We start from the raw sequence: 15,120 nt of genomic DNA on the forward strand, positions 1-15,120 counted from the left end.
ACACTACACAAATGGTTTAGGAATGGTTTAAGGAGCACAACAAGTTTGAGGTGCTGACCTGGCCTCCAAATTCTCAAGATCCCAATCCAGTTGAGCATCTGTGGAATGTGCTGCAAAAACAAGTCCAATCCATGGAGACCCCATCTGTAACTTACAGGACTTAAAGTGGTTGTAAACCCTGTACAACCACTTTTACTTACAGGTAAGCCTATAAGGCTTACCTGTAGGTGCTGTGAATTTCTCCTAAACTTGCATAGTTTAGGATACATTCACTGGATCCGTTTGTGCCGACATCATCGACACATGCGCACTGCTCGCTCGTGCCGTTTCTTCAGCTGCCGTGCCATTACTGGTGGGAGCGACATCATCGCGGCTCCGGCCAATCACAGAGCTGGAGCCCGCAAACCCAATAGTAACTTCGGGACAACATGTCACTAGTCACAGCAGTGCAACAGCATCGTTCTAGCTTTACATAGTTACATAATAAGTGAGGTTGAAAAAAAAGACACAAGTTCATCAAGTGCAACCTATGTGTGTGATTATATGTCAGTATTACATTGTATATCCCTGTATGTTGCGGTCGTTCAGGTGCTTATCTAATAGTTTCTTGAAACTATCAATGCCCCCCGCTGAGACCACCACCTGTGGAATGGAATTCCACATCCTTGCCGCTCTTATAGTAAAGAACCTTCTACTTAGTTTAAGGTTAAACTTCTTTTCTTCTAATTTGAATGAGTTGCCACGAGTCTTGTTAAACTACCTTCTGCAAAAAAGTTTTATCCCCATTGTGGGGTCACCAGTATGGTATTTGTATATTGAAATCATAAACCAGTCGTGTGTACAGGGCATTACAGTAAAGAACTCTCTATGTAATTTAAGGTTGAACCCCTTTTCTTCAAAGTGGCCACGAGTCTTGTTAATCTCCCTTCTGCGAAAAAGTTTTATCCCTATTGTGGGGTCACCGGTATGGTATTTGTATATTGAAATCATATCCCCTCTCAAGCGTCTCTTCTCCAGAGAGAATAAGTTCAGTGATCTCAACCTTTCCTCATAACTAATATCCTCCAGACCCTTTATTATCTTTGTTGCCCTTCTTTGTACTCGCTGCATTTCCAGTACATCCTTCCTGAGGACCGCTGCCCAGAACTGGACAGCATACTCTAGGTGCGGCCGGACCAGAGTCTTGTAGAGAGGGAGAATTATTGTTTTATCTCTGGAATTAATCCCCTTTTTAATGTATGCCAATATTCTGTTTGCTTTGTTAGCAGCAGCTTGGGTTAGTATTTCATAATGAGCTAGTATGCATACTTGCTCATTATGCCTTTGTCCTGCAGTTTTTTTTTTTTATCTGGGTTTACAACCACTTTAAAGGATCTGCTACTAACAGCTTGGTGCCAGATACCATAACTTACCTTCAAAATGCTAGTGCAATCCATGCCTTGAGGGGTCTTGGCTATTTTGGTAGCAAAATGGGGTGTTTTGGTGACAAAAGAAAAACCTACTTAATATCTGGTGAATGGTCATAATGTTACCTCTGATTGGTGTATATTACAAATTATACATATAAACAATTATATAAATCTCTTTTTCATGTACATCTTAACCACCTCGCGGCCGCCCTATAGCTGAATGACGGCCGTAGGGCAGGCGCGTTCGTCCGGGAGGCCATCCCTGGACGTCCTAATGTTTACTTCCGCAATGCACGCCGCCGCGGGCGCGCATTGCGGAAGTTCTGTGTTCGCCGTGTCCCCCGGGGACAGGCAAACACAGATCGCTGTAAACGGCCAATCACAGCAGCCGTTTACAGCGCGATCGGCGTGTCCAATGGGAGATGATCTTATATGTAAACATATGAGATCATCTCTCAGCACCGCTCTCCCTCCTCACACAGACAGCGTGTGAGAGGGGAGAGATGAACGGCTGCAGCGGCAGCCGTTCTGCTTTCCTTTGTAAGAGTAAAAAAAAAAAAAAAAAAAAAAAAAAAAAAAAGTGCCATCCTCCCCCAGCAGTGCCATCCATCCTCCCCCAGCAGTGCCATCCATCCTCCCCCAGCAGTGCCATCCACCCCAGTTCTACCTGCCCCCAGTGCCACCTGCCCCCAGTGCCATTTATCCCCAGTGCCATCTGTCATCAGTGCCACGTATAAGTACCATCTGTCATCAGTGCCACGTGTCATCAGTGCCACATAGTGCCATCTGTCATCAGTGCCACGTATTAGTGCCATCTGTCATCAGTGCCACCTGTCAGTGTCACGTGCCATCTGTTGTCAGTGTCACGTGTCATCAATGCCACTTATTAGTGCCATCTGTCATCAGTGTCACGCGTCATCGGTGCCATGTATTAGTGCCATCTGTCATCGGTGGCACGTATTAGTGTCACGTATTAGTGCCACCTGTCATCAGTGCCACGTATTAGTGCCACGTGGCATCAGTGCCACGTATAAGTGCCATCTGTCATCAGTGCCACATATTAGTGCCATCTGTCATCAGTGCCACATGTCATCAGTGCCACGTATAAGCGTCATCATTGCCACGTATCAGTGCCATCTGTCATCAGTGTCACGTATCATGTGTCATTGTCCTGGTGCTTCAAAAGTGTAATAAATAGTCAACAAGTTAGATGTGTAATTTATGTTCCTAGAACACATGATGGCGCTACCTGCATGTTGGGCCTCTCTATGTGGCCAGGCTGTGAAAAAGTCCCACACATGTGGTATTGTAATACTCAGGAAGAGTAGCAGAATTTTTTGGGGGGTGTCATTTGTGGTATACACATGCCATGTGAGAGAAATAACCTATTACAATGACAATTTTGTGGAGAAAAAAAAAATGAAAAATCTTAATTGTGCAAAGAATTGTGGGAAAAAAATGACAACATCAAAAATCTCACCATGCCTCTTACTAAATACCTTGGAATGTCTACTTTCCAAAAAGGGGTCATTTGGGGGGTATTTGTACTTTCCTGACTTGTTCGGGTCACAAGAAGCGAGATAGTCCACCAGTACATCAGGTGTGATCAATTTTGTGCGATTCGCACCACAGCTTGTAGACTCTCTAACTTTCACAAAGACCAAATAATATCCACTAATTTGGGTTATTTTTACCAAAGACATGTAGCAGTATAAATTGTGGCCAAAATTTATGAAGAAAAATTAATAATTTGCATAATTCTGTCACAGAAACAAAGAAATATGCGTTTTTTCAAAATTTTCTGTCTTTTTTCATTTATAGCGCAAAAAATAAAAACCCCAGAGGTGATCAAATAGCACCAAAAGAAAGCTCTATTTGTGGGAAAAAAAGCACAAAAAATTAATTTGGGTACAGTGTTGCATGACTGAGTAATTGTCATTCAAAGAGTGAGAGCACCGAAAGCTGAAAATTTGTCTGGGCAGGAAGGGTGTTTAAGTGCCCAGTAAGCAAGTGGTTAAAGTGATTCTGTCACCACAAGATCATTTTTACAAAATAGACCAACTGGAAATGAAGCATTTTTATACTTACTTTCAAAGTTGACTGTGTATTGAAAAGCTTTGCTCCTAACTACTGCAATGTTCCACTTTTCCAGGTGTGTGATCTTGTTCCACCTCCAGCCACTGCAGTGTCTCCCTCCAGTTTATATGTCACTACAGGATCCACAGCTGGTGGCGAAGCAACAAATCCCACTTATCTGATGGTTAAATACTTGCAGCAGCTGGAGAGTGGAGATACAATGGCTTTTTGACACACAGGCCACAGAAAGGCAAGTAAATAAATACTTCTTATGCAGGTGACCTATTTTGTAAAAGTGATGTACTTTAAAAAAACAAATGTTAAAAGGTAATTATCCTTATACTTGTACACTTTATAAGATGCCGGCAAACTGTCATGCGGCTCATTGGAAGTGGACTGGAGGTTTACTTTTAGAAGCATGCGTTGTGCACCCGCCCCTCCCTCTGCCTCTACTCCCTATAATCACCAATCCTTTTCACACTTTCAATACAAGTTTGCGATGAGAGACTTGTTGGTGCAGCCATTTTTAATAAGCTTTTCTGCATGACAGAGACAAGAAGCCTTTAGTGGGAACTTTGGAATCTCCTTTGATACTGTATTATTGATAGGATAGACCAGATAGACTGATACACCACAGCGATGCCTAAATGAAAGTCCTGAGCAGGTAAGTTGTGTCTATTCTGTGCATCTGAAGACTTCTTTGTAGTCTAGAGCAGTGTTTCTCAACTCCAGTCCTCAAGGCGCACCAACAGGTCATGTTTTCAGGTTTTCCATTATTTTTCACAGGTGATTTAATCAGTTTCACTGCCTTAGCAATTACCACAGCCATTTCATCTGCGGGAAATCCTGAAAACAAGACCTATTGGTGCACCTTGAGGACTGGAGTTGAGAAACACTGGTCTAGACTGGAGTCCATTTTTAAACACTGATTTTAGCTGTCTCAGCACCTGTTAAAATTTTAAACTAAAAAGAAAAATCAATCTTACATATATAAATCCCCTGGCTCAGTGACAAACGCAGCTCAGGAGATTTCTTGTAATTACTGGACAAAAAAAATAAAAAATCTTTCCCCCCAAAGGCCAAATAAGGCAAATATGCAGCACGCCTTGTACAAGTATATACAAAATGTCTTTAAGAACAGCCAACACATAATTAAATCTACTTTATTCCAACCTGTCCCACAACATCTGCTCCTCTTCTGACTGTTATATGCAGCACAATCTAATGACCTTCTACACTGGTGACAGTTACCTTAATAATGTAATAAGATCCCATGATATCATATACCAAGAGAGGCCGTCAGCACAAGCCTGGTGTCTACACAGGGTATAGAGCTTCAGCTATGTTCTTGAGCTGCATTCTCTCTCTAGAAAGTATTTTCTCTGTTCTTCTATTCCATTCTGCAAAAGGGAGAGGTCCACGCCTTCAATGCAATTTAGCAACCGGGCACACAGTACAAGATGGGTATCTGGAAAACAAGAATAAACCATGGAGTAATCAAAAGAATATAGGTATAAAAGGATATCGTCAACCAAAAGACTTGCTCTATGTAGTTTCGGTAGACTGGAGAAAGGTTTGTTAACCCTGTAAACTTTTGATACTTGAATACCAAAAGTATTGGGACACCTGCCTTTACACGCACAACTTTAATGGCATCCCTAATCCATAGGGTTCAATATTGAGTTGGCCTGCCCTTAGCAGCTATAACAGCTTCAACTCTTCTGGGAAGGCTGCCCACAAGGTTTAGAAGTGTGTCTGTGGGAATGTTTGACCATAGCTTGGGGATTGTCCCTTCCTGTTCCAACATGACTGCACACCATACACAAAGCATAAGACATATATACATACATTATATATATATATCTCAGGACCTCATTTTTCCAACTGATAGATTAATCTAGTGATAACTAAAAATCTATATACAGTGCCTTGAAAAGTATTCACACCCCTTGACATTTTCTCATGTTACAACCAAAAACGTAAATGTATTTTATTGAGTTTTTATGTGTCAGAACTAGAGGTCGACCGATATGGGTTTTTCTCTGGCCGATGCCGATATTTAGAAATCATGGCGGCCGATAGCCGATATATGATGCCGATTTTTTTGGGCCGATATGTTAGGCCGATTTTATTTTATTTATTTATTTTTTTCCTTTTTTATTTATTATTATTATTATTTTTTTAATCCCCCTTGATCTAACACACCTTTCCCATTGGGGCGTTTTTCAGGCGCTTTTGGGCTAAAAATAGTGCCTGTAAAGTGCCTGCAAAATGGCTCCCCTGCAGTCTGTGTCAAAGACAGAGTGCTTTCACACTGAGGCGATGCGCTGGCAGGATCTTAAAAAAAAGTCCTGCAAGCAGCACGTTTGGAGTGGTGTATACCGCTCCTCCACCACTCCTGCCCATTGATATGAATGGGCACCACTGCCGAAGCGCATGCAATGCGATTTGGCAGCAGTGCTTCATGGGCGCATTTAACCTCTTCCTTGGCCGCTAGCTGGGTTATATGTGCCCCACTAGCAGCCAAATAGCACCGCTAAAATGATGGTAAAGAGCCGCTAAAACTTGCGTTTTACCATCAACGCCTGCCCGCTCCAGTGTGAAAGCAGCCTTCATAAGTGATACAGAAAATTTCTAACATTTAAACATTTATTAAACAAAACAAACCTCCAATCAGTTTACTTGTATGTATGATTTAGATTAAAAAAAAAAAAAAAAAAAAAAAAAAAAAAAAAGAAACCTATGTATTAAATAAAAAAAGGTAGTCAAAACTTTTGGACGAAAAAAAAAAAAATGGGCTAACTTTACTGTTTTTATTTTATTTTTAAATAGTGTATTTTTTTCCCAAAAAAATGCATTTGAAAGACCTCTGTGCAAATGCCGTGTGACATAAAATATTGCAACAACCGCTATTTTATTCCCTAGGATCTCTGCTAAAAAAATATATATAATTTTTGGGGGGTCTAAGTGATTTTCTGGCAGAAAATACAGGATTTTTACTTGTAAGCAACAAGTGTCAGAAAAGATTTAGTCTTTAAATGGTTAAACTGAGAACTTCTACACACAGAGATGACTTCATTCATTCAAGTGTAAACATTGTATCATTTAGTTCTTTTCTTGGCAGTCTGCCCAGAGAGGAGGAAAGTGTTGCTATGACGACTCAGGCAACTCACATTGACTTCTTACAGAAGTCATTTCAAAGTCCTGCTGTAGTTCTATATCGGCTTTTTATCAGAACAATCGGCCGATGCCGATTATTTAAAAAACTGCAAATATCGGCCGATATATCGGCCGGCCGATATATCGGTCGACCTCTAGTCAGAACAACACAAAGTGAAGCAGAAAGAAAATGATTGGTTTTCAACATTTTTTTTACAAATATCTGAACAGCGTGGCGTGCATTTGTATTCAGCCCCCTCTACCCCTAACTAAAATCTAGTGGAACCAATTGCCTTCAGAAGTCACCTAATTAGTAAATAGAATCTACCTGTGTGTAATTTTTCAGTTTAAATACTGCAGTTCTGTGAAGCCCTCAGAGGTTTGTTAGAGAACCTTAGTGAACAAAAAGCAGTATGAATGCCAAGGGACACACCAGACTGCTCAGGGATAAAGTTGTGGAGAAGTTTAAAGTAGGGTTAGGTTATAAAAAATAAAAATAAATATTACAAGCTTTGAACATCTCACGGAGCACTGTTTAATCCATCATCCGAAAATGGAAAGAGTATGGCACAAATGCAAACCTACCAAGACATGGCCGTCCACCTAAACTGCCAGGCCGAGCAAGGAGAGCATTAATCAAAGAAGCAGCCAAGAGGCCTATGGTAACTCTGGAGGAGCAGCAGAGATTCATAGCTCAGGTGGGAGAATTTGTCCACAGGATAACTATCAGTCATGCATTCCACAAAACTGGCCTTTATGGAAGAGTGGCAAGAAGAAAGCCATTGATGAAAGAAAGCCATAAGAAGTCCTGTTTGCAGTTTGCTCAAAGCCATGTGGGGGACACAGCAAACATGTGGAAGAAGGTGCTCTAGTCAGATGACACCAAAATTGAACTTTTTGGTCTAAAAGCAAAATGGTATGTATGGAGGAAAACAAACATTGCACACAGCACCCTGAACACGCCATCTACACTGTGAAACATGGTGGTGGAACTATGTTGTAGGGATAATTTTTGTCAGCAGGGGCAGGGAAGCTGGGAGTTGATGGGAAGATGGATGGAGCCAAATACAGGGCAATCTTAGAAGAAAACCTTTAGAGTATGCCCCTAAACATACAGCCAAAGTTACAATTAATTGGTTTAGATCAAAGCATGTTCGTGTGTTAAAGTGGTTGTATACCCACATTTTTAACTTTTACCTACAGGAAAGCCTATAATAAGGCTTACCTGTAGGTAAAAAAAATATCTCCTAAACCTGTACGGTTTAGGAGATATTCCCCTCGGTATGTGCCGCTGACTGCAGCGGTGCATGCGCACAAGGGGATTCTCGGCCAGAAAATCCGGCAGTGGCCGGCCGGCCGGAATGAAATCTCCCGCGCGCATGCGCGGGAGTGACGATATCGCAGCTCCGGCCACTCACAGTGCCGGAGCCGCGATACCCGGAAGAAACGCCGAGGGAGCATGTCAGCTCCCTCGGCGTGGATCGGGCCAGATGTCGGGGCCTCGTTCTAAGGTAAGTATTTCATAATGAGCTAGTATGCGGTGCATACTAGCTCATTATGCCTTTTGCTTTGCAGGTTTAAAAAAAAAAAAAAAAAAAAAATGTGCGGGTTTACTACCGCTTTAAAATGGCCCAGTCAAAATCTAGACCTCAATCCAATTGAGACTCTGTGGCAAGACTTGAAAATTACTGTTCACAGACACTCTCTGTTCAATCTGACAGAGCTTGAGCTATTTTGCAAAGATGACTGGGCAAAAATGTCACTCTAGATGTGCAAAACTGGTAGAAACAGACCCAAAAAGACTTGCAGCTGTAATTGCAGTGAAAGGTGGTTCTACAAAGTATTGACTCAGGGGGGCTGAATACAAATGCACGCCACACTTCAGATATTTGTAAAAAATTTGGAAAACCGTTTATAATTTTATTTCCATTTCACTATTATGTGACACTTTGTGTTGGTCTATCACATAAAATACATTTACATTTTTGGTTGTAACATGAAAAAAAGTTGAATACTTTTTCAAGGCACTGTAGAGGAATCAGGATGTAGACAAGGGATTGCAGAGCTCTCACAAAAGGGAGCGTCCAGGATGTAAAATGAAGTCCACGATAGAGTGCTCTGGCTGCTGTGTTGTCCGAACAACACTTAGACAATAGTAGAAGAGAGAAGGGCTGGCAACTCCATGTCCATATAAATAAAGTAAATACTTTTATTGGCACATGTTAAATAAAAATACAAAAGAAGAAGAAGCGGTTCGGCATACCGCCTTGATCACTGCCTGTAGAGGAATCTGCTGGTGATCCCTCTAATGATAACTAAAGATCTATATAGAGGAATCAAGACCTCCTTCCTCTTGAAAGTAATCCCAAGTAGCAACATTCCTCAGCAAGTATCAGTAGAACTGCAGCTAGACTAGCGTCTTCCTGCATTCTCCAAGAATATATGCTAAATCTACTTAGGTCAAGTAATGTCTGTTACCTGGCATCAGTGGCGTAGTGTGGGTTGTCAGCGCCCGGGGCAAGGCTAGTAATTTGCACCCCCTAACCTGCATACTTTTAGCACTCCCCGAGTCTTTTCCCTTCCTACAATAATACTGACCAGCCTGATTCCAACACTGACCACCCTGATCCCTATGCTGACCAATACACTGACTAACCTGATTACTACACTGTCCACTACCCACTACACTATACTAACCATTACACTGCACTAACAACTATACTGTCCACTACACTACACTGACCGCTATACTGTCCACTACACTATACTGACCACTACACAACACTAACAACTATACTGTCCACTACACTAACCATTACACTGTACACTACACTGGCTGCTATACAGTCCACTACACTACACTGACCGATATACTAGCCACTACACTATACAGTCCACTAAAGTACACTGACCACTATACTGTCCATTACACTTCACTGACCACTATACTATTCACTACACTATACTGTCCACTATACTACACTGACCACCATACTGACCGTTACACTGTACACTACACTAACAACTATACTGTCCACTACACTGACCACTATACTACGCTGATCGCTATACTGTCCACTAAACTACACTGACCACTACACTATATTGACCACTATACTGTCCACTACACTAACCATTACACTGTCCACTACACAGACCGCTATACTGTCCACCAGGGCAGCTGTTAGAAATCATGGGGCCCCGTACAGCCTACCTGATGGGGCCCCCTTCAACCACCCTCGACCCCACCCCTGATCCCGGCTTGAAACAAAATGCAGGTTTGTTGCCATTTACATGTGCGTGTGGAGCCAATGCATGCTTTTGCATTTAATAAGCATAGGTGGGGGGGGGGGGCAGTTTAAAATTATTTAAAATTGTATTTTAGTACAAAAAAAAAAAAATCTTACACTGCATCTTTACATTACTTGTGATAGCATGGGCCATGACAGGTCCTCTTTATGGAGAGATATGAGGTCCCATAAAGGACCCCATATCTGTCCTCTGCCCTCCAAAGCATCTGACCAAACTAAGATCAGTTTGATTAGGATGCTTCTTCAAGCCAGTGATGGCTTCTTTACATAACCGGCAGTGACAACATCCTTGTCACTTCCCGTTTCTGGCGTCACACAGTGGGAAGAACAATATCTATCCCTCTCACTGTGTCCCCGATACCGCATGCTACTGGTCACATCTTAAAAGCAGTAAAGGTGGTGATGGGACCCCCTTCCACTGCCTGTAAAAGTAATCCAGTGGCTTCTTAGCCATTAGGATTACTTTACTTTGTGCAGAATTGCTGGGACTAAAAAAATTATATCTTGATCATTGCGGTAGTGATGACCAAGATATCATCTGTCTATCCCAGCGATTTACTGGTACATTGCTGGATGGGAAGCAGTTAAAGGGGATTGGTTTGGGGAGCCGTAAAAATGTAGCTCTGCTGCATGTTTACTGCTCCCCCAAATGAAGTGTAAGGGTCGGTTCACACTAGGACGAGCCTGACAAGTAGCATCCCGTTCTGTAGAATGGAACTGTTCTAATCGGAGTGACACAAGTCGCTCCGACTTAGAAAAAGGTTCCTGAACGACTTTGGGGGCGACTTGCATTGACTTCTATACAGAAGTAATTTTGCAAGTCGATGCAGCGGTCGCGTCTGGGTCGCCTGAGGCAGTCGCGCTGCCTCAGTGTGAACCGACCCTCTACCTCTATCTCTGGCTCTATCATGGCTCTAGGTCACATTGCTTTTGGGTGCTCACTGTGTTAACTTATGGCTGTACTGTTTTTTTTTTTTTTAATTCTTTATTTCTTCGCAAGAACAAAACAATATATAGGTTAACAACAACCGTTATATATAAGAAACACTCTCATAACCGTAACTTGCCATTTTTTATAAACAAAACAACACAGTATTCATATAATCTCAATACCGCATCAATTCCCCTCAATGGTTCCCATCCCTCTCCAAAAAAAAAAAAAAAAAAACAAACACAGAAAGAGGATTGGGAGGAGGGGGAGGAAAAGGAGGAATCCAACATCACCTTTCCAATAGGTAGGGTTTACATCGCTCAACCATTAATTTAATCCTCAGTTTCCTCTCCAATCAGCCTCTTCCCTTCCTCTGACTGTAAAAATATTTCCCATGGAGCCCAGACTTGCACTATAGCTTCCCTTTCCTCGGGAGGCATCGGGATCAGACTCTCCAAGATCCCAATTTTCCTAACTTTATTTAACCATTGGGAGATTCGTGGAGAGCTCGTTTCTTTCCAACATGTGGTGATGCAGCTTTTAGCTGCATTCACCAAATGGCACAACATTGAGTTTTTATATCTCTCTAATGGAATATATGTATTTTGTAGTAGAAAAAAGGCCGGATCTTCCTCAAGATGATATTCAGTAAACATTTGAGAAATTTTCCGAACCTCTTCCCAAAACTGTTTAATCACTGGGCATTGCCAGAAAATATGGACAATAGTGCCTCTCTCCTTGCCGCACCTCCAGCACCTATCCGATGACCCTGAATCGAACGCGTGCATTCGCGATGGAGTATAATACCAACGCATTAATACTTTATAATTTAATTCCTGTATCTTAACACATCTGGATGATTTAAAAGTCAAATGTATTATTTTCTTACGTTGGGCCGGTGTAAAAGTTTTTCCAAGATCTCTTTCCCATTTATCAAAACTCCTTATATCAATATCCTCCGAAGGAGAGACTAGTAAAACATATATTTTAGAAATAATATGAGAGAGGGGCTCCTTCCTCTCACAATACTCCTCAAACTTAGTAAGGGGTCGCTCAAAATCCTCAGATGGGCCCAGAGTATCCAAAAAATGCTTAACCTGTAACGCCTGCCATAGGGGTAGTTCATATTGTCCTCCTACTTCCATTAACATTTCTATTGTTAACCATTTTTTAAATTTTAGGAAGTGTGATACCTGGAAGCATCCCCTCTCTCAATTTCCCAAATATTCCTGATTCCAGACCAGGCAGAAAATGTGGATTCCCAAGAATGGGAACTAATGGAGATTTTATTGTCGAAATTCTGGGGATGCATACAGCTTTATCCCCCATCTGGAGCGTAGGTCCTATTAAGGGATGGGCTCTTAATAACGGAGGTGTAGCTGTACCACACCACATGGCTCTATCTAAGGGAATGGGACTTACTTGTTGTTCCATAACAACCCACCTTTTACTGTCTCTATGTCGGCACCAATCCAAAATTCTACCAAGCTGAATAGCCTGGTAGTATTTGTATAAGTCTGGTGCTGCGATTCCACCTGCCTCTTTAGGCATTGTTAATAACTTCCTGTTAATCCTAGGGCGCTTACTTGCCCATATAAACTTTGTAAAAATTGTTCGGGTTTTACTAAAGAAGGCTTGTGGAATCCGGATTGGTAGTGCCTGAAACAAATAAAGAAACTTGGGTACTATATTCATTTTCAGAATATTACTTCTCCCGAACCAAGAATGTGAAGATTTACTCCATTCAGTCAACGTTGTACTAATTACCCTTAGTAAGGGTGGGAAGTTCAATGCATATGCATCTGTTAACTTAGGTGGAATCTGTATCCCTAAATAATTCAGCGCTGTGGCTGTCCATTTAATCTTAAAGTTATTCTCTAAATTTTTTTGAATGGAACCCTCCAGTGATATCCCCATCGCCTCCGACTTGCTATAGTTTATTTTAAAACTAGACAGAGCTCCATAGCACTCCATTTCCTTTAATAAATTAGGTAGTGATATTTGTGGATTAGAGAGTGAAAATAATAAATCATCAGCATATGCTGAGAGTTTATATTCCTGGTCCCCTAAGGGAATATCTTTAATATCAGGATTCTGTCTAATTCTATTTAACAGAGGTTCTAATGACAATGCAAATAAAAGAGGCGACAGGGGACATCCCTGACGGGTCCCATTAGATATTGGAAAATTTTCAGAGTTTAACCCATTGACCCTCACCAATGCTTGTGGCTTTGAATACAATCCTTCTATCCAATCCAACATTCGATCACCAAAGCCCATTTGTTTTAAAACTCCTAGCATAAAGGGCCAATTGACCCTATCAAAGGCCTTTTCTGCATCTGTATTGACAAAGATACTCGGCAGCTTCCTATGATTCACGTGTTGGATTAAATTCAGGACCTTAATTGTATTATCCCTAGCTTCCCACGTGGGAACAAACCCCACTTGGTCCAGGTGGATCAGCTGCATCATAAATGACTGTAGGCGAGATGCGAGTATCTTTGTGAATATTTTATAATCAGTATTTAATAATGATATTGGACGGTAATTACTACATATTGATTGATCCTTTCCTTCTTTTGGGATAAGTACAATATGTGCCTTTAATGCTTCTACAGGTGGGGGCTCAGTTTTTCCTTGTATATTAAATGTTTTAACCATATAGGGGGCTAGTTGTAGTTGAAAACATCTAAAATATTGCAGAGTAAATCCATCCGGGCCGGGAGCCTTTCCTTGCTTTAACGTCTTTATTGCCCGGGTAACTTCTTCTACTGTTATTGGTAACTCAAGCTTATTTCGCGCTGGAGATGACAGTCTTATTAAGTTTGAGGATTTGAGATATTCTTCTAATAGTGAAGAGGGATAGGAGGGAGCTGAAAGATTATATAATGACATATAATATTGTCTAAATTCCTCTGCTGTTTCTTTCGGAAGTGAAGATTTGAGATTTCCTTTTAATCTAATATAAGGTATGTATGAACGGAGTTGTTGCTTTTTTACTTTCCTTGCTAATAGTTTACCACATTTATCTCCAGATTCATATACTATTCTTCTCTCTTGTTGTAAAATAGCTCTTGCCTTATACCGTAGGATATCAGATACCTGTCTTCTTAAATGCGCCAATTCAATCCCTATATCCCTATCCATTAACCTCTTATGTTGTATCTCCATCTCTCTTATCTACTCCAATAATCTACCTGTTTCCTCTTCTCTGGCTCTCTTTATTCGGGACCCATGTTTTATCAGAATTCCTCTAATTACTACTTTATGGGCTTCCCACACTATTCCTATTTTAGTCTCTCCATTATCATTCATTTCAAAATACGAATCGATTTCCTTTGCCACCTCTTCTCTAATTTCAGGACATAGCAAAAGACTTTCATTCAATTTCCAGTTCCAATCAATCTTATGTTTAGCTTCCTTCAAAAAAATATTAATTGTAACTGGCGCATGGTCAGACCATGTTATATTTCCATTACTTATGTCCTGTACTAGTGATAGTGATCGTTGAGGTAGCAAAAAGAAATCGATGCGTGAATACCGTTGATGGGGGTTTGAAAAAAATGTGTAGTCCCTTTCGTCTGCATGAAAAGCCCTCCATACATCAACCAATTGAAATTCATTTAATTTAAGTAAGATATTTTTCCTAATTTTTTCAGAGACAGACGATGTCCCATTTGAAGTATCTAGTTTTGAATCTAGGGGGACGTTAAAATCCCCCCCGATAATAAGAATCCCTTCCTTAAATTCCATTAATTTAGATAAGGTTTTATTCAGGAACTGATCTTGATGTGTATTTGGAATGTAAACTGTAGCGAGAGTTACTTTAACCTTTCCTATAAGTCCTTTGAGAAATAAATATCTTCCCCCTGGTTCTTGACATTTATCCAACAAAGACCATGTTATTCGATTAAAAATCAGAATGGCCACTCCCTTGGTTTTAGCTTCATGATTTATGGCATGATAAGCATTTGGAAAATTTCTATTTTGAAGGTAGGGGAATTTTCCCTCCTTTAAATGTGTTTCTTGTATCATGCCAATGTCCGTTTTGGAGCATTTTAAATCATTTAATAACATTTTACGCTTTTCGGGCTGTACTGTACTGGCTGTAATGTATGTAACAGACTGTAACAAAGCACAGCCATAATACAGTGATCACCCAAAAGCAATGTGACCTGGAGCCATGACAGAGCACCTGCTTATTGTGCTACCTGTGATAAGTGTAATGCTGATA

At 41.0% G+C, this 15,120-nt stretch overlaps 1 protein-coding gene across 4 annotated transcripts in view; it reads right to left on the reverse strand.

Moving 5' to 3' along the window:
• Positions 1–4,634: 4,634 nt before the first annotated feature.
• Positions 4,635–15,120, reverse strand: part of TEN1 (TEN1 subunit of CST complex) — a 72,471-nt gene continuing 61,985 nt past the window's right edge. For all 4 annotated transcript variants that reach the window (XM_077459361.1, XM_077459364.1, XM_077459363.1 and 1 more), the window contains one exon: positions 4,635–4,953. In XM_077459361.1, the coding sequence (XP_077315487.1) occupies positions 4,826–4,953 (128 nt within the window). In that variant the 3' untranslated portion in view covers positions 4,635–4,825. The remainder of the gene's footprint in view (positions 4,954–15,120) is intronic.

The sequence above is a fragment of the Lithobates pipiens genome, unplaced genomic scaffold (assembly GCF_037356315.1).
Source record: "Lithobates pipiens isolate NorthernLeopardFrog02 unplaced genomic scaffold, aLitPip1_a1.2 Scaffold_28, whole genome shotgun sequence".
Classification (NCBI taxonomy): Eukaryota; Metazoa; Chordata; class Amphibia; order Anura; family Ranidae; genus Lithobates; species Lithobates pipiens.